Consider the following 22,853-nt stretch of genomic DNA (forward strand, 5'->3'; position numbering starts at 1 on the left):
TGTTTGGTCAGATGGATATCAGCGGGTGTTCTGCGTAAGTCAAGACTCGAGTGTGCCTGTGAAGTGGGCTTACCACTTTGGGCGTCTTCCATCCCGGAAGAAGAACTTCCCATTGGGTAGCTGTTCCCTTTTTAGCCGGCACCCCAAATTAAACACAGGCAGAACACACCTGGATTCAATACACCTACAGCCCAGAGTCTAGCCCAGCCCAGTCCTTGTTGGTTGACCTCCAACCAGCAACGAGCGGATGGGAGGAAATAAACGATTGGAATTTTATGCCACTGAGGTTCGGGTTGGTTTCTTAAGCAGCACTCTTATGCCTACAGCTGACCAGTACCGACACAGACGCAGTTCCAAGTATAAGCCTCAAATCCAAAGACCCAAAAGAAACCATCAAAGTGCAGGCGCTGGCTTGGGATTGAGCTACAGGTCACGTGCACTATTCAGCATCAGGCTTTATTTCTATATGGACGACTTATTTTTTATATGGGATTTTTTTTAATATGGGATTTTTCTAGGCCATGTGCACGAACCAACTAGGAGAGAATGTTTGGCTTTAATCCTTCATCATTCTGTCCTATTATGATATTGTGATTTATAATAAGACATATATATTTGGTCTTAATCCCAGTTCCTGGCTCAGAGCTCCTAAAAATCCTCCTTGGAATTTCCTAAGTGATGAGAGAGATAAAAGTGGAAGGAGTGTCTTGTTCATAACAAGCTGGCTTTCAGCCGCACGGAGTTCATGTTAATGAAGTGACTTTTGGAAAGCCCCAAAGGATGGGGTCTGGTTGCCAGGAAACCAGCTGTGTGATGAGAGGTTTGGAACTTCAAGCCCCCTCTACTGCCTCTGACTTCCAGAGAGGGGAGAGGGGCTGGAGTTTGAGCTAATCACTAAGGGCCAATGATTTAATCAACCGTGCCTGTGTGATGAAGCTGCCATAAAAATCCCTAAAGTATGGGGTGCGAAAAGCTTCCAGGCCACTGAGCACATGGAGATGCTGAGAGGGTGGTACCCTTGGAAGGGGTATGGCAAGTCAGCATCCCTTCCCAGATACCTTGTTCTCTGCATCTCTTCCAACTGGGTGTTCCCGAGTGTATCCCTCATAACACATTGGGAATCTAGGGAGTTTACTGTTTTTCTGAGTTCTGTGAGCTGCTCTCACACATTTTTGACCTTGAGGAGGGGGCTGTGGGAGCCTCCGATTTACAACAGGTCAGTCGTAAGCATGAGTGACAATTTGAACTTGTAATTGGCGTGGGTCTGATGCTACCTCTGGGTAGGGGGTGTCAGAGTCAAGTTAAACTGCAGGACATTCAGAATGTGTCCTCCAAGAACTGGAGAACTGGTTAGTGTGGGAAACCCTCATGCTTTTGGTAGCCAAAGTGTGGAGAAGAGCAGAAGGAAACAGACTTGACCTCTAGAGTTGGATGCTGAGAGGAGAAACAGACGGTTTGACTTTCAGTTATCAGAAAAGTTAACATGGAATCAGGGGTGCATATTCATGTTCAAACCTAAATGATTGTGGTGCTCCCGGTGTCCATAGATTTGTGAGGTGGCGAGGGTGGGCGGACACCCAGGGAGGGTGCTTTCACAGCTCTGGTCTCTGCAACCCGGTCACCCTATGCATGATGGCCGACTCAGCCCACTCTAAGATGGAAAGTTCTGGGAACAGTTGGTCACCCTATGTTCCATCCCATCTGGGGACTGGCTAGACCTATGACATCCATCATGAGATGAATTCACTCATCTCAGAAACATTTACATGTTGAAAAATGATGTGTTTCAGGATTATGGAAATACCGTGTCTTCAGTAAACAAGACAAAAATGGTGAGAAGATTAGGATGCTGGGGGCGATCTGTGAAACCCACACTATTTCCTACCCTTCCTCTTCAAACTCACTGCATGTCATTAAAAGATGGATTTTTAACGGATGTTAATGCACAAGGACAAAGAGGAGAGAAGGAAATGGAAATTAGATTTGGAAAACAGGAAGGAAGATGGGCAAAAACATATTAATCTAATCGTAATTACAATATAAACATCTTGGGAAGAGGGAGAGGAAGGCTGTGCATGTGCATGTGTGTGCGCAAGCACGCGTGCGCGCGCGCGTGTGTGTGTGTGTGTGTGTGTGTGTGTGTCTGAGAAAGACGGAGACACAGAGAGAGGAGATGGTGTGGTGTTTGCAGCCGTGACAGGAAACTAAATCATCACCTTCTGTAATGGGAAGTTGATAGAAAAAGCCTAAGTTAAAAAAAAAAAAGATTATTGATTTATTGATTGGTTGATTTTAAAGATTTTATTTATTTGTTTGAGGTGGGACACAAGTCAGAGGCAGAGGGAGAGGGAGCAGCGGACTCCCCGGTGAGCAGAGAACATGACATGAGGCTCCATCCTAGGACCCTGAGATCATGACCTGAGACGAAAGCAGATGCTTAACCAACAGCTACCCTGACACCCCAAGATTTATTTATTTATTTTAGAGAGAAAGAGAGAGAGCTGTTATCAAGAGTCAGATGAGAACACCCCATGCCCCAATAAAGCCTAAATTTAAGTAATCAGTAACAATGCAGGACATTATTCACAAATATGAAGTAAATGTAGAATCATCGGGCAGGAGGACATATTTTGGGAAGTGAAGATGGGGTTCAGGGGTAAGGGTTGCTGTCTTTAGTAAAGAGTAATTGTAGAGTGATTTGAATCTTCAACCTATGTAAATCTTAGACAAAAGCAAAAGCGTTGAACAGAAGATCCACTCAGGAACACATGGACACAGCACAGGAATGTGGCGGGCCACTGTGGATTTGACATGCATTTTCTTGATGGCTAGTGAAGCTGAGTGGTTTGTTTGTTTTTCCCCTCTGTTTGCTGGTCTGTTGGGTTTCTTCTTCTAAAAACTCCTCTTCACAGTCTTTCTTTATGTTTCTATTGAATAATTCTCTTTTTGTTAATGATTAGTAGGCACTGCCTGTACATTCTGGATACTAATCTTTGCCAGTCGTAACTTATGCCACTATCTGTTCTATAAATCTTTACTTTGGCTTGTCTTCATTTTACATTGCGTGTGTATGTGTGTGTGCACGTGTGCAGAAGTCTTACATTTTGATGAACTGAATTTATCAATCTTTTCCATGTAGCTTGAGTTTTTGTGTCTTATTTAAGGGATTCTTCCTAACTCTATGGCCAAAATTATATACTTCTATATTTTCTTCTAAAAGTTTTAAAATTTTGTTACTCACTTTTAGGTCTTTAATCTCTGTGCAAATGAATTTTGAATAATGTATGGAAATAAATATAGCAAGGAAAATGTGAAAAAATTAATGAACTGGAAAATATACCTGAAAAAAATTCTCTGAAACCCTGAAAAGTGAGACAAAGTGGTCAGAAAATAAGAAAGAGATGTTGGGAGACACAGATAATAGAGATCATAGCTTGAGAAGGATTAGCAATCTCTATGTTCCAGAAGAGGGGTGATGACTGTACGTGGCTGAGCAACATTTGAGTTGTTTGGGGGCAAATTTCCAAAACTGATATGAGACACCAATCCTTGAAATCAGAAAACCCAATCAATTCCAAACAGAATAAAGACAAGAAAGTCACACATAGATAAAGTGGAAGAAGAGGAGTGAGCAAGGGAGGGAGGGAGAAAGAGAAGGGAGAGACAGAAGGAGGGAGATAGAGAGAGGGAGAGGGAGGGAGAAAATGAGAACAATGGTTGGCTTTCGTCAGCAAAAGTGGTCTTAAAACAGTGGAAAGGATCTTCAACACAAGGAAAGAAATTGTCTATCTGGCAAAAATGCCTTTTAAGAATGAAGGTAAAATAAAGACAACTTCAAACATTCAAACAACTGCAAAAATTTGCCCCAATATAGGTTTATCAGAGAGAATCCAAGCATAAGGAAAGGCTTTTTAATGGAAGGTCAGGTGAATGGGATAGAATGATGAGCAAAGACAACAGTGAATATGGGAATAAATCTAAACAAAACTAACTACACAGGAAAAGAATATTTTGTGGGGTTTAAAAATTTTGTACAGGTTTACATTATTCATCAGTAATAATATCAGGGGATCAGTGATCAGAGTCGAGGTGTTGTTCAGAAAATACAGATCATGATGAATTTCAGAATTCTTTATTACAATGACTAGGGTAACCACTGAAGGAAAAAAAAACCAGTTTAACTTCCAAATTAATACAGGGAGGAAATGGGAAGAAGAAAAAGAACTTAATCTGAAATAAATCAAGGAAGAATAGTAAAAGGCAGGATTGTGGGAAACACATGCCACATTGGCAGAAATTAATCTAAATAGAACTGTGCTGATAATAAATATAAATGAAGTAACCTTGTAAACTCTATAAGTAAAAGATAAAGATTGTCATATTGGATTAAAAAAAATCTCTAGCTACATGCTATTAACAATAGGTTCATCAAAGACATAGGGCAGAGAAAAATTGAGTGCCCCTCACTAAAAGAAATCTATAGCCATATCAACACCAGAACAATTGATTTTAATTTAAAATACTTTACCAGGGGCACCTGGGTGGCTCAGTGGGTTAAAGCCTCTGCCTTCGGCTCAGGTCATGATCTCAGGGTCTTGGGATCGAGCCTCTCATCGGGCTTTCTGCTCAGCGGGGAACCTGCTTCCTTCTCCTCTCTCTCTCTCTGCCTGCCTCTCTGCCTCCTTGTGATCTGTCTTTCAAATAAATAAATAATAATAAAAAATAAAATAAAATATTTTACCAAAGTTTAAAAGTGCCACTCATAATGATAAACATCTCAATTAACCAGGAATATACAACAATTAAAATTTTATATGTACCTAATAATAGAGCAACAAAACACATAAAGCAGAAGTGGACAGAATTACAACATTGGGAACTTTGAGGACCCTTCCCTTAGCAATTGTTAGATTAGTCAGATAGAAATTTAGGAAGGATAGAGAAAGTTGAACAACAAAATCATGAAACTTAACCTAAAGGACTATACAGAATCCAATACCAGACAACTGTAGAATACAGATTCTTTCCAAACACACACGAGCATTTGTGAAAATGGACCACAAGCTGGATCATTCTCTGATCAAAATGCTTTTAGGCTTGAATACATAATCTCTAGGTAACTAGAAAAATCCAGGTTTGGAAATAAAGAATATACTTCCACGTAATTCACGGGTCAAAGATTAAACCATGATGAAACTTAGAAAATATTTGAATGAAGACAAAACTACTAAATATAAAAACTTGAGGGTTGCAGCTAAAGCAGTATGTAAAGGGAAATTCATAATTTCAAATGCTTATCTTATGTGGAGGGACAAACGGGATCATCTGGTAAATGACTCTAGACATTTGTGTTGTCTACAACATACACTCGTGAGAGCAGGGGCTCCCCTTCTGCCAGAGCACAAATCCAACACCTCACTTAATCTCCAAGGCTAGCTGCTGGCATTCCAGGACAATCCCTGCACAGATTGTTCACCTGGGGTTCCTGTTGCCTAAGTCCCAAGAGTGCTCATGCTGGTTTCTCATGGTTGACTGCAAGAAGACAGAGAAGCGGGTGGGAAGCATGCCTCCCGCAAAGTTAGTATCTCCAGGCCATGTCCAGCAGGTCAGCTCAGGGCTGATGGGGCGCCTGTGGGGTCATGAGTGTACTAGGCACTGAGTCTTTTCTTACTGCCCCTGGTCTTGTGATCCCCAGTAAGTCCTCTTCTTTTTCCCACAAGGATGAAATGGAGGTATTCACCTTCCCTCTCTTTACCTTAACACTACAAGAAGGTGGAAACCGAGGAGCCAAGCACCTAACTGAAGGTGTCAGAAGAAGGTCGAAATGAATGGAGGAATGTAGAGGAAAGAAGGTGATCAAGATCACTGTCCTCAAACAGGCCCTTAATGGCACCCGCAGCCATGCCACATGCCCAGACTGCGATTCTCTGACTGTCGTGGACCACGGTTCCATCCCCACGTGTCCTCCTCACCTACTCATCCCACTCTTCCCATCATGGACTGAAGCGGGTCTCCCTCCCCTGCCCCCAGATTCATGTGATGAAACTCCAATCTCCAGGATCTCAGAATGTACTTGTATTTGGAGACAGTGTCTTTAAAGAGGTGGTTCAGGTTAAATGAGTTCATATGGGTGGCCCAAATTCAACAAGTGGCATCCTTATAAGAAGAGGAAATCAGGACACAGACACATGCACAGGAATGACCATGTCAGGACACAGGGAGAAGATGCCATCCATAAGCCTCCCGAGAAACCAACCCTGCTGACACCTTGATCTTGGGCTTCCAGCCGCCAAGACTGCAAGATGATAAATTTTTGTTGTTTAAGATGCTAGACTGTGGTGCTTTATTATGGCAGCCTGAGCAAACAAATACACTCCTTATTCTACCAGGAAAATAGAGGCGGTCAGAGGAGGTCTGCCACCAGCTCCTACCACCTTGCCTGCCCACCTGCCCACACCCTGCACCTCTGCTTTCCTCCTGGATGAGCATAATGTTGTTTCTCCCATCTCACAAAGAAAGCATCTCTTGACCCCACTGCCCCCCGCTGCCCACTGCCCACTCTCCTTTTCTTTTATGACAGAACTCATTGCAAGAGGAGCCCATGTCCTTGGCCTCCAGTCTGATCTCTCTCCTCCAGCTTTCTCTCTCTCTCTGCCTAGGTTCTCGTCTCTTGGTTTAAACTTAGATTTTGTGAAATACAACACACAAACAGGTACAGAAAACACAAGTGTGTAATTTGCTAAGTAATTGCTAAGGGAAACAACCGCCCAGGCTAAGAACCAGCCTGTTGTCTGTGGTCTACAAGATTCTACGCCTCTTCCTTATGATGACCCTTGTCCCACTCCCAGGGGGTCACTCCTGATGTTTGCAGCAACAGTCTTGCTTTTCTTAGCACATTTACTGCCGATGTTTGTCCCTTTAAGAAGCAGAGTGTGGTTCCTCCTGGTTTTGAACTCTGTATAAAGAGATTCTACAGTATGTACTCTTGTGTCTTCACTCATGGTGCTTGCCAGTCCCATCCTTGGAGGAGTATCTCATTGACTGTCATGGCTCTGCAGCAGTGGTTCTCAAATCAGGGTCCCCACCAAGTGTCACCAGAGACCTTGTTAGAAATGCAAATTCTAGAAATACACTCCAGATCTACAGAATTAATCAGAAACTCTGGGTGTGGGGTCAACCCTTCTGGGTGATTCTGATGCAGGATAAAACTGAGAATCACTGCCGTGCATGACTGCAGTTGGTTTTCCAGTCTCCTGTTGATGGGCATTTATGTTATTTCCAGGTCTTTGCTAGAATAAATGTCACCTCTATGACGGGTTTCCCGGGGCATTCATGCATGAGATTAAGGGGCCAGATTTCAGCTCCGCCTGTCTCACCTTTCCTAGTTCATGCCAAGTTGTTTTCCAAAGGGATTAACATCAGTCTGGGTCCCAGCAGAAGACAAAAGACATGCTAAGTCCCAGGTAAATGGCAAGAGTTTAGTAACAGAGACAACTTACTGCAGTGTCCTGAGAAAAAGCAATGTTCTCACTAAATTGCAAAACCTTTGGAACACAGATGTATTTGGGATTGGTCTCAGGGAGCAAACCCATTATTCATTGTTATGTCCAAATAACTGGTTGTATGTTCTCAAAGTAGGAGCTATAGTCGTCAACGTTTACGAATATTTTTCTTATACATGCAGAGCAGTTAGGCTGCAAACACTTTTGTGACAAAGTTAGAATTGAATATAAAAACAGATTTCAGGCTCCCAGTGTGTCCTTCCTGTCTCTGCTGTAGTCATTAATCAGACCCTTGAAATGTTGGAGTCCTCTAAGACCTACTTTGCACAGCAACCCAATGCCCTAGACTGGGATTGAACTTTTTGTAAACGAGCCGTCCAAAGCTTAGTTGCGTTCAGTTCAAAATCTGTTGAAAAGCTTTAATCAGAGTATCCATGAAATGGGTGCCAAGAATTTTGAGCTTTGAAACTTTAGCGAATTGTTAATTATCAGAAACAACCCTTGCTGATAGGGAAACATCGGGATTCATCCCTACAAAAACAAGGGTGCAGCTAGAAAAATTAAATGCTGAGAGCTCCAGGGGTGTACGAGGTCTGATTTTCAAATTCCGTCATTGTTTTTGGAATATCTCAACGTGTGGGAAGAATCTAGATGAGATTCCTAGTTTTCATGGGATAAATTTACATTCTGTACTGGAACAGAAGGAAATCAAGAGGGTCTACGATTTTGCAGCATCTAAATTTGATAAAAACATCCCAGAAAAATATTAAACAAATGTTGAGGGGGACAAGTTTTGGCTTATAAAAATATTTGTTGCAGAATGGTGCCCTGAATGGAGTCAAAATGACTGAGTCCACGGAGACCGGTGAGCTGGAGTATTTGTGTATTTCACCAAAGAATAGACCTGAGCGTGTTCCCCACTTACTAGAGTCTTTCTGAGCTTACCTGGTTCTGTAGTATCTGTAGGAAGAGGATTTTCTTAATTATATAGTCTGCAAAGGAGAATTAATTGAGGTTGTCAGCAGATTTAAACTCACAGCCACAGAAGGCAACTTTGAGTATGACTGCAAGTGATTTCACGACGAGTGAAGACTAGTAAGACCACATGGAAGAAGAAAGTGTGTGTTACGAAGTATCAGCAACATGGCCATAGTTATAGGTCCACGGGCATGATAAACTACTTTATTGGACTACACATAATGTTTCAGAAGATGCATTGATTTTTTTTTACATTTTTAAGGGTTTTATTTAATTATTTGATAGAGAGAGAGATTGCAAGTAGGCGGAAAGGCAGGCAGAGAGAGAGGAAGAAGCAGGCTCCCTGCTGAGCAGAGACCCCAATGGGGGGCTCAATCCCAGGATGCTGAGACCATGACCTGAGCCAAAGGCAGAGGCTTAACCCATTGAGTCAAAATACATATATTTTTAATCCAAAGTTCAGTGAACTTTAACATATACATGTGTGTGTAACAACTACTCCCCATAAAGACAGAGAACGAGTCTAATACCCTAGAAAGTCTCCTACCCTTTTGCAGACATCTCCCCACCTCCCACCCCAGGTGACCACTGATTTGTCCTCTATAGACTAATTTTGCCTAGTCTAGAATTTCTTGGAAGTTGAATAATACAGTAGGTGCCCTCTTGTATCTGGATTCATTTGCTCAGTACATGGTTTTTGAGATTCACTCATCTGGGGATGTTTTAAGCTGAACTTTGGCCTGGGTGGGTGATTTTCTCTGAGGGCATCTATAGGTCCATCTAAGCCTCTCACACGGCCAGTGTTATTCTTAGCTTAATATTTATCTTTCCTAAGAAGTATAAGATTGAAGCCAGGAAGCTGGTCAGTATCATGGAGGTGACATGGTTGCTGCTGCATAAATTTCTCAGCATAAATTAACCTGTTGCTCACTATTGTGTTGATAATCCGGGAGCCTTGATTTAATTATCCTGAGCAACTTGTTCTGCTCCCCAAAGCATCCCAGTCTGTATGGTGACCCTTCCCACACAAGACTTGACATGGCTGGCCACCCCTCCTCTTCCATGAAGATGAGTCATGGCTTCTGAATTTCTTCCCACTCTTTGGGTCGCTGTTCAGCGACTCCACCTCCTTTCCTAAACCCCTAAACTGTGGACTGCACAATTCCTGACCCTCTTCTCATTTCTGTTTATGGTCTCTTCCTAGCTTTGGATACCACTGATCTCCTACTGACTTTTCAGTGGACGTCTCCCCAGAATCACATCCAGAGCCAGCCCGACATCCCGCTTGAAGGTATCAGAAAGGTTTTTCTAACTCAACTCTCAGTGATGTCCTTCCCACCAAAGCAGGCTTCCCATGCAGTTGCAAGAAATGATACAGGTGGACCTAGTGTACCCTTTACTCGGTTTCCCCCAACGGTGGCATCTTGCAAAATCCTAAGGCCACTTCACAACCAGGATATTGGCATGGATAGAGACAAGACACAGAAGATGCTCCTGTGGTCCTTTACAGCCACACCCACTTCCCTAATGCCTCCTGGAGTTTTCATTTCTCTGGGATACATGCCCAGAGGGCAATCACTGGGTTGTATGCCAGTTGCATGCTCAGTTTTTTTGTTTGTTTTTTTTTTAGTTGCCAAACTTTTCCAGAGTGGCTGTACCATTTTATATTCCCATCAGCAATGCATTCAGTTTCTCACCAGCTTCACTGGCTTCTGGTGTTGTCACTGTTTTTTTGTATTAGCCATTCGATGCGTGCAACGATATGTCATTATGGTTTTAATTTTAATTTCTCTATTGGCTGATGACAGTAGACATTTTTTCATGTGTTTATTTGTCAGCTGCATCTCCTCTTGGGTAAGGTGTCTCTTCACGCCTTTGGCCCATTTTATAACTGGATTGTTTGCTGTTTTACTGCTCAGTTTTGAGCGTTCTTTCCATTTCTAGATCCTAGTCCTTTGTAGGATACGTGGTTCGCAAATATTTTCTCCCATCTCTACCTTGTATTTTCCTCCTCTTTACAGGGTCCTACACAAAGAAAAGTTTAAAATTGTGATGGAGTCCAACGTACCAATTTCTCCTTGTGTGGATCATGCTTCTGGTGTCACATCTGAGAATTATTTGATTAGCCCCACATGGCAAAGATTTTATCATATTTATGTTTCAGGTTTTATCATTTTATGTTTTAGATTTAAGTCTGTGATCCACTTTTGTTCATTTTTGTAGCAGATGAACGGCCCGGACAGAAGTTGTTGTTGTTGTTGTTGTTTTTTTAAATATATTTATGAATGTTCAACCACTCCATCACCGTTTGCTGAAAATGCTCTTTCCTTCATTGGATTGCCTTTGTGTGCTTGTCAGAAATCAGTTGGGTATATTTGTATGGGTCTGCTTCCAGGATCTCTGTTCTGTTCCATTGATCTATGTGTCTATCCCTCCACTAATCTAACACAGTCTGTAGTTATGCGATGATTTTTGAGATTGGGTAGATGGATTCCTCCCATTAGCTATTCTCATCCCTTTGCCTTTTAATATACATTTTAGAACACTCTTCTTCAGATCTACAAAAACATCCTGCTTGGGATTTGATAGACACTGCATTAAACCTGTGTATCAATGTGGGGAGAATCAACATCTTTACTATGTGGATTCTTCCAAACCATGTCACCGTGTGTCTCTTTCTCTAGTTATATTTTTAAGAATTTTTTCATCAGTGTTTTGCTGTTTTCTGCATACAAATCCCATACATATTTTGTCAGATTTACATCTGAGTATTTTTGCGTGATTGTACATGGTATTACGTTTTTAAGGCTGCCATCTATGTGCTCATTGGTAGTGTCTACAAATAAAATTGATTTTTGTACTTTCATCTTGTATCTTGTGACCTTGCTGAACCCACTTGTTAGTTCCAGGAAGTAGCTGTTGTTTTTGACAAATGTCTTAGGATTTTCTAAGTAGGCAGTCATGCCAGCTGCAAATACTTACAGTTCGATTTCTTCCTTTTCAATCTGCATGTATTTTATTTTCTTCTTTGCCTCATTGCTCCTGCTAGATCTTCCTGCACAATGCTGAATAAAAGTGGCAACAGGGGTCATATCTGCCTTGCTCTCAGTCTTGAGGGGAAAGCATTCAGACTTCGACCATTCAGCATAAACTTAGTGATAGGGTTTTTGTAGATGCTCCCTATCAAGTTGAGAAAGTGCCCCTCTGTGCTCATTTTTTCTGTGTGTTCGATCATGAATAGTGATTTTTTTGGGAGATATAATTCATATACCATAAAATCCTCTTCAAGAAAGAACCCAGTTTAGTGGGTATTCGTATATTTACAATGTTGCACAACCATCAACACTAACTCCAGAACATTTTCATCACCCCAAAAAGGAACTGTGTTCCCATCAGCAGTCACTACCCATTCCCTTCCTCTCCCAAGACCCGGGGAACTATGACTCTACTTTCCAACTCTGCAGATTTGCCTGTTGTGGACACTTAATATAAATAAAATCATACATATATGGTCCTTGTATCTAACTCCTTTCACTCGGGGTAATGCTTTCAAGTTTCACCCACGTTGTAGCACAGATCATGTATATCTCTTTCTTTTATATGGCCAATCCATATTCCATTGTACGATGATACCACATGTTTGCCCATTCATCCATTAGTGGGCATGTGAGTTGGTTCCATTTTTTAAAATATTATGAATTATCCTTCTACAGATATTTTCAAGTGTTTGTGTAGACACATGTTTGCAATTATCTTGGGCATAGGCCTAGGAATGGGATTTCTGGGTTACGTGGAAATTCTAAACTTTTGGAGGAACTGCCAAAATTTTACATTCCCACCAGCAGTGGATGAGGGTTTCAATTTTTCCACATCTTCACCAACAGGTGTTATTGTCTATCTTTTCAATTACAGCAATACAAAGAGGTATGCCGTGATAGCATTGTGGTTCTGACTTGCACTTCCCTAAAGATTAGTGATGTTTGACGTCTTTTCATGTGTTTATGGGCCCTTTGTATATCTTCTTTGGAGAAATATCTGCTCAAATATTTTGCTCATTTAAGAAATTGGGTTGTCTTTTTATCATTGAGTTATGAGCTCTTTATATAGTTTGGATATTAGACCCTTACCAGATATATGATTTTCAACTATTTTCTCCCATTCTGTGGGTTATCTTTTCACAATCTTGATAGCATCCTTTGAAACAGAAAAGTTTTTAATTTTGGTAAAATCCAATTTATCAGCTTTTTTCTGTTGTCATTTGTACTTTGGTGTCATATCTAAGATGCCATTGCATGACCCAAGATTACAAAGATTTACCACTAGGCTTTCCTCTAAGACTTTTATAGTTTTAACTCTTACATTTAGGTCTTTGGCCCATTTTGACTTAATTTTTATATAGGTTGAGGTAGGGAGTCTGACTTAATTCTTTGCTATGGATAGCTAGTTTTCTTAGGATCGACTATTCTTTGATCACTAAATTTTCTTGGTCCTCTTTTTGAAAGTGGATTGACTCTAAATGTTAGGGTTTATTTCTGGACTTTAAATTCTATTCTACTGGACTATACATTTTGTTTTTAAGATTTTATTTCTATATTTGAGAGAGACAGAGAGAGCACCCACAAGGAGGGGGAGGAGCAAAGGGAGAAGCAGGCTCCCCACTGAGGAGGGAGCCCGATGTTGGGCTTGATCCCATGACCCTGAGATCATGACCTGAGCCTAAGGCAGACGTTTAACAAGCTGAGCCACCCAGGCGCCCCCATTCTTGATGGCTATAATTTGTAGATAAGGTTTGAAGTGCAAGACACTGTTGTTAGGTGTGTATGTGTTTGTAACTGTTGCCTCAGTGGATTGATCTTTTTATCGTTACAAAGTGTCCTTCTTTTTCTCTAGTAACAATTTTTGCCTAATGTCTGTTTTGTTTGATATTACTATAGCTAATCAATTTCTCTTTTGCCTGGTTTGAAGGATATATCATTTTCCATTCATTTACTTTCAATTTAATTTGTGTCTTTGAATCAAAAGTGTGTCTTTTGTAGACAACATTGAGTTAGATCATTTTTAAAAATTCATTTTGTCAATCTTGACCTTTCAACTGGAGTGTTTAACTCATTTACGTTTAACCTGCTATTGATAAGTAGGATTTACATCTGTTCTTTTGTTTTCTATACGTTCTATTTTTTTGTTTTTCTATTCCTCCACTACTGCCTTCTTTCATGTAACATAGATATCTTCTAGTGTACCATTTTTAATTTCCTTATTCCTTTTACAAATTTTTGAGACCTTCCTTTATTATTTTTCATAAAGCAGGTCTGCTGGTGATGAACGGTCTCCATTTCTGTTTACTTGGGAGTGTCCTAATTTTTCCTTCATTTTTGAAAGCTGATTTTGCTGAATATAGAATTCTTGGTTGACAGTCTTTTCTTTCAGTGTTTTGAATCTATCCTCCCACTGCCTTCTGGCTTCCATGGTTTCTGATGAGAAACCAGATGTTCATTTTATCGATGACACTTTAAATATAATCACCTGCTTCTCTTTGGTTGCTTTCAAGATTCTGTCTTTGCCTTTGAGTTTTGAGAGTTTGAGTATTTTCTAAAAGTTTTCTGTCTTCTTAGGCTGTATCTTTCCTGGATCTTTGGCTTGAGAGAGCAGCGGAGATTTCTGTCTGTCCCCACGGGCACATCCAGGTTGCCAGCTTCTCTGGCTCTGAGATGTATCACACAAAATAAGACTCAAGGAACTCACAGCTGTGTCAGTCCTTGGGTCCTGAACAACCTAGCCAATCTGCCTTTCTCTCTCCAATTTTTAAAGTCTCTCTTTTTTTCTTTTTCATTTCTTTTCTGTTATGCTTTGCTGAAGGAAGAGGGCAGAGTGCACCAACTCCATCTTCCTGGGAATGGAAGTTGACTTGATTGCCTTTTAGAAGGTACTTTTCATAATTATCTCACACTGTTACATTTTTGCCTTCCCGATCCCTCCCCCACCGCCCACCATGTTTGTTCTTTTTACAAATGTTTTTCCTTCATTATTCTCACTGTGGACCCTAAATATACTTCCTTTAAAGCACCTTTCCCCTCTAGACTGTTCTATTAATTTCAGTGGAAGTTAATTTATGATTATTAATTTTAGTGGCCATTATTCTTAGCATTAGATGTCTTCCTGGGCTTTAGTTCTGAGTTTTAGGTTCATTTTGGGGTAAAAGGCTATCTTTCACTTTCTCTCTTAGTGTCTTCTCTGTGTACTCAAGCCTCTGGAGCCCCCTTCCTTCCCAGTCTAGTGGTTTGGGGCTGCTCCTGTGATGTCTAGTCTGCTGTATAGAGCAGGTTTTATATGGGTGGTGGCGATTCATGCTTCCTGGGCCTCAGGGTCTTCTTGTCAAGCCAGGGAACATGAGATCCATGATGCTGTGTGTGCTTCCTTGTCCCGGGGCTACACCTTCACAGAAGCATTTGCCTGCATGAAATGGTCGAAGCAGATTTTTCAGACTCCTCTCTGACATACAGGTGACCCCATTCTCCCTTGGTTTCAAAGAGAAAGCCTGATACTGTTTCCAGAACCATGACATCCTCATTATGCCAGGACCTAGGGCCCAGCAAGCCCATGGCTTTGTCCATACTCAGCAGTTTGTGTTTCTGGAGCACAGGGGAGTTCATCTTGTTTCTGAGCCCAGTCAGATTCTCTCAATACTTTCTTTCTATGGTTTATCATTGTTCTCTGTTTGTAGCGGACAGAGCTATCTCAGAGCATGAACCATCAATTATCTGGGTTGGAAACCAAATATTCTGCCCCTGCTTTTCTTATTTTTAAAGTTCTTCTCATTTTTATTTCACTGTTTTTATGTGATGCCACTTTATATCCTATTTGAAATAACGAGAAATACAAATAAATTACATGTATCTTCAAATTCATGTTTCATCATTTCTGAAACAAGGGTATACTTTTGATTCAGTGCACCCAGGAATTTAGGATTTACAAGGCCAGTCACAACTGAAATTGTAGCAGACACTTCCCTTCTGTGTACAGAGTTCAGGGTTATGGTGAAGTACAAACGTGATGCTGAGGCAGAGACTGATGGGGCGACTCACAGGAGTAGACGGGGATTCCTGTGTGTGTTTGGAAGAAGAGGGAGGGATAATGGGATCCAGGCCAATTTCTGCATTTGAAGTCATTGACCTCAGTCCAGATGAATTCAACTCCAGCCCCCATCTCCTTTGTGAGATCTCCTGGAGGCAGTTTAAAGAAACACCATCTCCTTTCTTTCCTCTCTTGCCTTATGTCCTAGAAGTTTTCAGCTGTGGCATACTGGGGTACACACAGTTGTGGGCACTTTAGACTATCCTCTTGAAGTACTGACAGCCTCATGCTCCAATTCCCATTTTATACAAGTGAAAACTGGGAAGGTGTGAGAGAAGCTGACTTTGTCCCAGGATTGACTGAGGAATGCAGGGGCCCACGTGGTTTAGCCTCCTTGAAGACGTCCTAGAAAGACCGGCATGGTGGGTGTTTTCTGTCTCTGGCTGTGCCCCAGCCTGGAATTGACCACCCAGAAGCAGCTCAACAAGGTCAAGCAGGAAAAGCCTCCAGATCCTCATGCTCTTTGGCCCAGCAATTTCACTTGTCGGGTATTACCCTGGAGAACTTGGCAGACAAAGTCTGGGATTTATACACAAAGTAGGGTTTACAGAACTTCCATAAGGAAGTAAGATAGAGATCTGTCAAAAGGAGCACGGTATGCGATGTCAGTGGAACACTAGGCAATAACTGAAAAATCATGCTTTTAAGTATCTTTAATGGGAAAATGCTGAAAATTCAGTGTGCTATTAAGGTTACATAATAGTTCATAAAGTACAAAAATTAGTATTCTGAAAGAGAATATATCAAAGAGAAATGACTGGAACTACAAAAATATTAGTATTTGTTTTCTTCAGGTGGGGGGACTCTTGAGGGATACGAAATTGTTTTTTCACAACTTCCATGGCATCAAAATATTCTGCAATGGGTATGTATCAGACTGAATGTGTATTCAAGTTACAATAGGAAAATAATGTTTCATTAAAAAAACATAATTACAACAAGATAGATATAAAAAAACATAATTACAACAAGAGCTCCGCTCGTAGCCTTAGGAAGAATTACAAAAACAGGAAGGCATCCATCCTAATAATAAAGTAACAGCTAACCCGGGCCCACTGATTGGCTGCTGCAGGAGGACGCGGAGCCGTAGCCCTGGGGGCGGGGCTGCGCGCACCACTTCCGGGGCGGGGCTTCGGCCGCCGCCGCGCACGCGGGAGCGGGCGATCTCCATGGCAACCAGCGGGGCCCGCGCGAGGCCCGCCCGCCGCCTCCACCGCCTCTGCCGCCGCGCCCGCCCCGCCCGCACCCCGGCCGCCCGCGACCCGCCCTCCCTCCGCTGCGACCCCGGCCCCGGCCCCGGCGCCCGCTCGTGCTCCCGCCCGAGGCCGCCCGCGTCCGCCTCCCGCCGCCGCCCCGGCCTGACCTGACCGGGAAGCAGTTCCGCGGGCCGCCGCCGCCGTGACTCATCGGCCCGCCCGCGTCCCCCGATCGGGCCATCTTGGTCGCGGCCGGCGCGGCAGACGGAGCCGCGGAGGAAGCCGCGGAGACCCAGGTACGCGCCCGCCGCCGGTCCCGGGCCCCCGCGCCGCCGCAGGTGCATCCGCTCTTTGTTCTGCGCAAGGTGGGCGCCGGGCCTCGCGCGGGGAGGGGGCTCCGGGCCCGGGCGCCCCTGTCCGCCGCCCGCTTCCCGCCCCCCTGCGCCGCGGCCTTCCCTTCCACCCCCCCTCCACGCAGTCCAGACGTTTCTCTAAAACATCTTTTCCTCCTTCAGGGCCCAGAACAACCCGACCCCCTGTGCAGCCCGCCGTGGCCCGGAGAGGCCCGCGGTAAAGGAGCCGCCTCCGGAGTCGGCGCCCCCAGGGCCTGCACCACCTACCTGGCCTCGGCTCTGCCTGGTCCCGGCTGTGCGCGGCTCTCGGCCCCGTTGGCCCTGACGGCCCTGCCTTCTTGTTCGGTCTTCTCAGCCGCTCAGCGTGGAACCCTGATTCCTGTCGGGGTCTGCCCAAACCTAGCATCACAGGTGCTCAGGCTCTGGGTCACCCACACCCCCTTCTCCCAGCCCACCCGTCCGGGCCTTCGGCTGCCCTCTGGCCAACATGGTTCAACCCCAGACATCGAAAGCCGAGAGCCCGGCCTCTGCAGCATCTACTAATGCCCAAATGGATGACGTCATCGACACCCTGACCTCCCTGCGCCTCACCAACTCCGCGCTGAGGCGGGAGGCCTCGACCCTGCGGGCGGAGAAGGCCAATCTCACCAACATGCTGGAGAGCGTGATGGCAGAGCTGACCTTGCTGCGCACCAGGGCCCGGATTCCGGGGGCGCTGCAGATCACCCCGCCCATCTCAGCAATTACCTCCAATGGGACCCGACCCATGACCACGCCTCCAACCTCCCTGCCGGAGCCCTTTTCTGGAGACCCCGGCCAACTGGCCGGGTTCTTGATGCAAATGGACAGGTTCATGATCTTCCAGGCCTCCCGCTTCCCGGGTGAGGCTGAGCGAGTGGCGTTCCTGGTGTCCCGGCTCACTGGGGAGGCAGAGAAGTGGGCGATCCCCCACATGCAGCCTGACAGCCCCTTGCGAAACAACTATCAGGGATTCCTGGCAGAGTTGCGGAGAACCTACAAGTCTCCACTCCGGCACGCGCGGCGCGCGCAGATCAGGAAGACTTCTGCCTCTAACCGGGCCGTGCGCGAGCGGCAGATGCTCTGTCGCCAGCTGGCTGCCACGGGCACAGGGCCTTGCCCCGTGCATCCAGCCTCCAGTGGGACTAGTCCAGCTCCGGCTCTGCCCACGCGAGCACGGAACCTTTAAGATTCGGCCACCGCCTGGGTCGCCTCTGCAGCGACGCAGACAGCATACGCCCTTTGCAACGTAGAAGAAGTGTCCGTACGACAGCATCGCCCTTGTTTGAAGACCTTCCTCCCTGCCTCTCCAGACCTGTTCCACAAGGAGATCTTCCTTCATCACTCTTGGGCGCCCCGTGACCCACCTTCCTTCCCAGTGATCTGTGCTAGCTTTGGACCCACAGTGCACGCTTCCCCTCTCTTGCTTGCAGACCCCACTCTCCTGGGGACCGCAGCTCTGCTGCTCGGCCACAGTGACCCCACAGCCCGCTGCGGATCATTTGGGCGGATCTCTCCCAGCCTGATAAGGTTCACGGACGCTCTTGCTCTACCCTGTGCAGGCCCCCATGGCAGCTCCCCGCTGATGACAGAGGGAACCACTTTGGCCAGGCTGGTGGTGTGCTTTGGGTACCTGGGGGCGGGGAGTCTGGCTTCGCACCCGTAGCTGATCACCATCCCTGCCAGGCCCTGGAATGGCAGGTGGGGGCCTGGGGGGTGGGGGGCTCGACTCTGCTGCGGTGGCCAAGTGTTCCCTGCTGGGAGTGTGGCATGAGCATTTCTGGTGGGCAGGCTTCACTCCTCGCGGGAACACACAGTCGGTATGTCCCATTGTCGCCACTGGGAAAGCCCCCAGAGGATGCACCTGCAGGAATGCTTGCTTTAGTTGCAGCGTTCTGACGGCGCTGGGCATTCTGGGAAGCTGGAACTGGCCTGCTGCAGGAGGTCATTGTGACTCGGGATCACTGAGCGGTTCCATGGAGCCACCACAGGTGGCCTGTTCGTGTACCTCCCTGCCTGAGGCCCATGGTGGGCTGAGGTGGGGGAGTGCACCAGTGGGAACCGCCACCGCCAGCTTGTGTAGTTTCCCCTCCCCCGGGTCCCGCCTCTGCCCCCCATCACTTGGTGGGAGGCCTGTCTAGCTCGAGACCTGTTCCCGTCTCCAGACGACATGTGGCCTTCACCTCGGCCCCCTTGGCCACCCACACCACCTCTAGGTCTCCAAAGCCGCGTGTAGCATGTCCTCCCTGTGCCTGGGCTGTCCCTTCGGGTGTCTAGGCTTTGTCTAAGAAAACAGGGACTCCTAGCTCGAGACCCAAATCCTCTGGGATGCGTCACTAAGCACTTAAGGAAGGAGTGTTTGCCTCTCATGGCCCCACCAGGGCCTCTGTGGCGTTTGTAACGGGAAAGAGCTGCAGTCTGCCTTGGTCCTAATGTGGGGACAGGACAGAACTGGCACTTGGGTTCAAATTCCGAGGGACAACGCTGCACCTGTGATGGTGGATGGCCTTTTGGTTCCTCATAGGGAACATCCAGAAATCACTTTCTAAAGGAGACTTGGCCAAGCCCTTTGGACCATGATGCTCTCGCCATATTTAATGCCAAATGAACCGCATTTACATGACTGCCTGGACCATGGGGAAGATGAGGCGTCTTATCCTGGGTCCATCTGCCCTATCCGAATGGTCCTGGCTTGACGGCCGAAGGCTAGCCTCGGCACCCACCCGAAGACCCCTGTCTTGGGACACCCAGAGGTTGGGTCCTAGGGTCCATCCTTTCTTCCTGAGAGTTTTGATGATGCTGGGGACAGTGACTGCGTTCTTAAAGCGGCCACTGCCTTGCAAGGTCAAGGACATTCAGTGGCTGCTGGGGTTCGTGGACCACTGCCACCCACACATTGTAGACTCTGTTAGCCCAGTCGCCCTGCTGAAGAACTGCCTGAATACAGGCTTCAGGCCCCCTGGATTCCAGCCAAGGCTGTTCCAGTGGGACCGCGGTGCTCATCAAGCATGAATGGGGGGAGGGGAGGACACACAGTGGGGCCATCATTCTGGGGGGGTGGGACCTCTAGTGGGGGGTGTACAGACCCTTTCTCTTTGTGCTCAGTGCTCTACTGTCTGTCTGCTAGGCGGAGGGGCTGCGGATGCAGGGGTGCCGGCCCTGCGGGGCGGGGGGGGTGGACAGGATGCCTGCCAGGGGTAGGAGGCACCCTGAAGGTTGCCATGTGGCCCCAGCCCGCTGAGGACGAGAGACCCCGCATGGAAGCAGGGCGGGGACTGCCACCTCGCCGACCCCTGGGCTTACCCACATGGCACGTAGAAGTCCTACTGCGCTTGCGTTGCGCACAGCCCTGGCGTTGTGCCTTGGAGCGCAGCAGGGCGCCGCCGCGGAGGGCCGGGCTGGCGTGCTGCCTGTCCGCCCAGTGATCCGGCCTCTGCCGTGCGTGGGTCGCGCCCCGTCCAGGCCGCTGCTCCAGCTCCCTTCGGTTCAGTGAGTTGTGTTTCGGCCGCTGGGGCTTCTGCTCGTGGGCTTGGTTGTGGTGCTGTTGCGCATCTGCACCCTTGACCGCTTCTGGCGGGTTTGCAAGTGAGTAGATGAGAGGCTGGGGGGCTTGCCCTGCATCAGACTCAGAAGACGCCCCACGTGGCTCCCGTGGAAGACGTCTGAATTCTCAGTGAAGAGGGTGAGACCCATGCTCCGTGCAGCCCAGAGCCAGACTGTGGGACGGGGAGGGTCAAGCTGGAGAAGGAAGTGGGCGAGGGGAGCGGCATTGTACAGACTTCCGGTTGTGAGTTCTCTCAATTTAAGAGAACAGGTATTGATGTATAGGAGGGACAGGCAGTAGTGTTAAACCGTGCATGTGAGGGAAAGTTTTATATTTTTCATGGTGTGGACATTATTTGAACTCTACTGTGGTTTTTCCGGTCTACCTGATACCCCATCTGGTAAGTAAGCCTCATGGCATAACAGGGCATCGTTTGAGATGGAATTTAGAATAAGGGGTGACTTCCTGGCCGAATGTATAGTGTGACCTTGGGCTTAATGTCCTAAAGCATTTCAGTGATTTCTAGGAAAAAGCAAAGACCTGGTACGTGGGTCCCAGGTAAGTATATGATGAGTAATGACAGGGGCGCAGGACCCCTGAGAAGGTGCTGGTATGACTTCTACTGGTGTGTGGGTCCCTGCCGCCAAGTGTGACAGGCCACTCGCTGGGTGACCGCGGTCCTGGCAGTTCGGCCCATAGGGGAGGAATGTGAGGGACGGATGGGCGCGACATACTTAAGCTACCTTATGGACGCAAGGCCTACAGTCGGATGAAAGGGATCCCCATGGGCCACCCCCTGCAGAGGACTTTGGGTGGGAGGAGGGGGAGGAGATGGAGATCCTTGCCAGAAAATTAAGCTCTCCAGTGCCTGGGAAGCCTTAGACGGGCGCTTAGAGCTGAGGTCAGGACTGGCGTCTGCAGAAGGAAGGGCAGAGCACCTCACTGGGCCAGTAGCGGTAGCTTGCCCGCATCGGGAGAGGATTGGGTGTAGGACAGGTCCACCGTGGAGAGGGCTGGTGACCCCACGGCGTCTCTCGGGGTCCTAACATGGGGAGTGGTGGCAGGTGGTGCAGCGTGGACTCCGTGGAGGAAATGGGAGGGGCCCAGCTGCTCACTGTGACGTCACTAACTCCACGGGAAGTAACAACGCACCAAGTCTTTTCACGGTCAGAGCAAACCTACACCTTACAGAAATGTTGGAGAATAAGGTAGAACGTGAGAAAAGCGAAGTCGTAACATTTTGGTGGCTCTCCTGCCAGGCCCCTCCCTTCTCCCGGCACCCATCATGGTTTTTCTTCTTTTTGTTGCGATGTAGTGGTGATAACTACCTTCTGTAATGAAACAATACTGTGTGGGTGTTTTCACTTCTATCAGGGGACTTCCCCATTACACGTTATTACTAATTTGCGTTTGAACTGGCTGTGTCCTCCCACCATGTAGATGGACAGTAGTGCCCATGCCTGATCACCCATGCCGTTCGTCAACTAATTTCCCACCACCAGAAACGGAAGAATTTCTTCGTACATAACGCTTTTCCCCAACGTCAAGTTATTTCCTTAGGACAGATTCTCAGAGGTGGGATTATTGAATTGATATGAAAACCTTTGAGCCCCTTATGACATATTGACGGAATGGTTTCCAGCAACATTTGTATCCATCGACACTGCCGCCAGCAAGGACGGATGTGCCTGTCGGACCGTCTCGCCGGCTCTGAGTCGTATCCTCTGGCGAGACTTGCTGGCCTGATAATGAAACATACCTGTGTTTCAGTTTGCATTTCTTTGCTTTCTAGCAAAGTAGAACATCTTTCCATGTTAAGCAGTTGTGTTTCCTCTTCTGTGGATCGTCAGTGTCCTTTGCTCTAATCTACTGGGGTCTGATAAATTTGTATGAGCTCGTTCTATATTAAAGATATTAACCTGTCGTGTGTCATATTTGCTGCCCGTGTGTCCAGCTCTTTACTTCTGTGTGTGTGTCACTGACATTTTGACTTCCTCCATGGCTGATCCACTCTCTCGTTGGACACAGTGCCCCTAGACTCCCAGCAGCAACACGGCGCAGACACATACGTTTGTCCCTTTGGCTCATGGCTGTGTCATCGTGCCTGTAGCTACATGATGTGGTAGGCACC

The 22,853-nt window shown here is 46.4% G+C and overlaps 1 protein-coding gene across 2 annotated transcripts; it reads left to right on the plus strand.

Annotated features, from left to right (window-relative positions):
* The first annotated feature begins 16,936 nt into the window (after positions 1–16,936).
* Positions 16,937–22,649, plus strand: LOC111157684 (retrotransposon Gag like 6). 2 transcript variants are annotated; one of them, XM_022519305.1, is made up of 2 exons: positions 16,937–17,103; positions 17,323–22,649. In XM_022519305.1, the coding sequence occupies exon 2, from the start codon at positions 17,648–17,650 to the stop codon at positions 18,365–18,367; it is 720 nt and encodes a 239-aa protein (XP_022375013.1). In that variant the 5' UTR covers positions 16,937–17,103; positions 17,323–17,647; the 3' UTR covers positions 18,368–22,649. The 2 variants fall into 2 exon arrangements, with proteins under 2 accessions (XP_022375013.1, XP_022375014.1); XM_022519306.1 differs by lacking the exon at positions 16,937–17,103 and adding an exon at positions 17,107–17,172.
* Positions 22,650–22,853: the final 204 nt, after the last annotated feature.

This window comes from Enhydra lutris, unplaced genomic scaffold (genome assembly GCF_002288905.1).
Source record: "Enhydra lutris kenyoni isolate GAN:26980312 unplaced genomic scaffold, ASM228890v2 scaffoldscaffold55, whole genome shotgun sequence".
Classification (NCBI taxonomy): Eukaryota; Metazoa; Chordata; class Mammalia; order Carnivora; family Mustelidae; genus Enhydra; species Enhydra lutris.

Excerpts from the sequence above, each read along its gene's own strand:
- LOC111157684 (XM_022519305.1), top strand. The coding sequence starts at position 17,648 with ATGGTTCAACCCCAGACATCGAAAGCCGAGAGCCCGGCCTCTGCAGCA.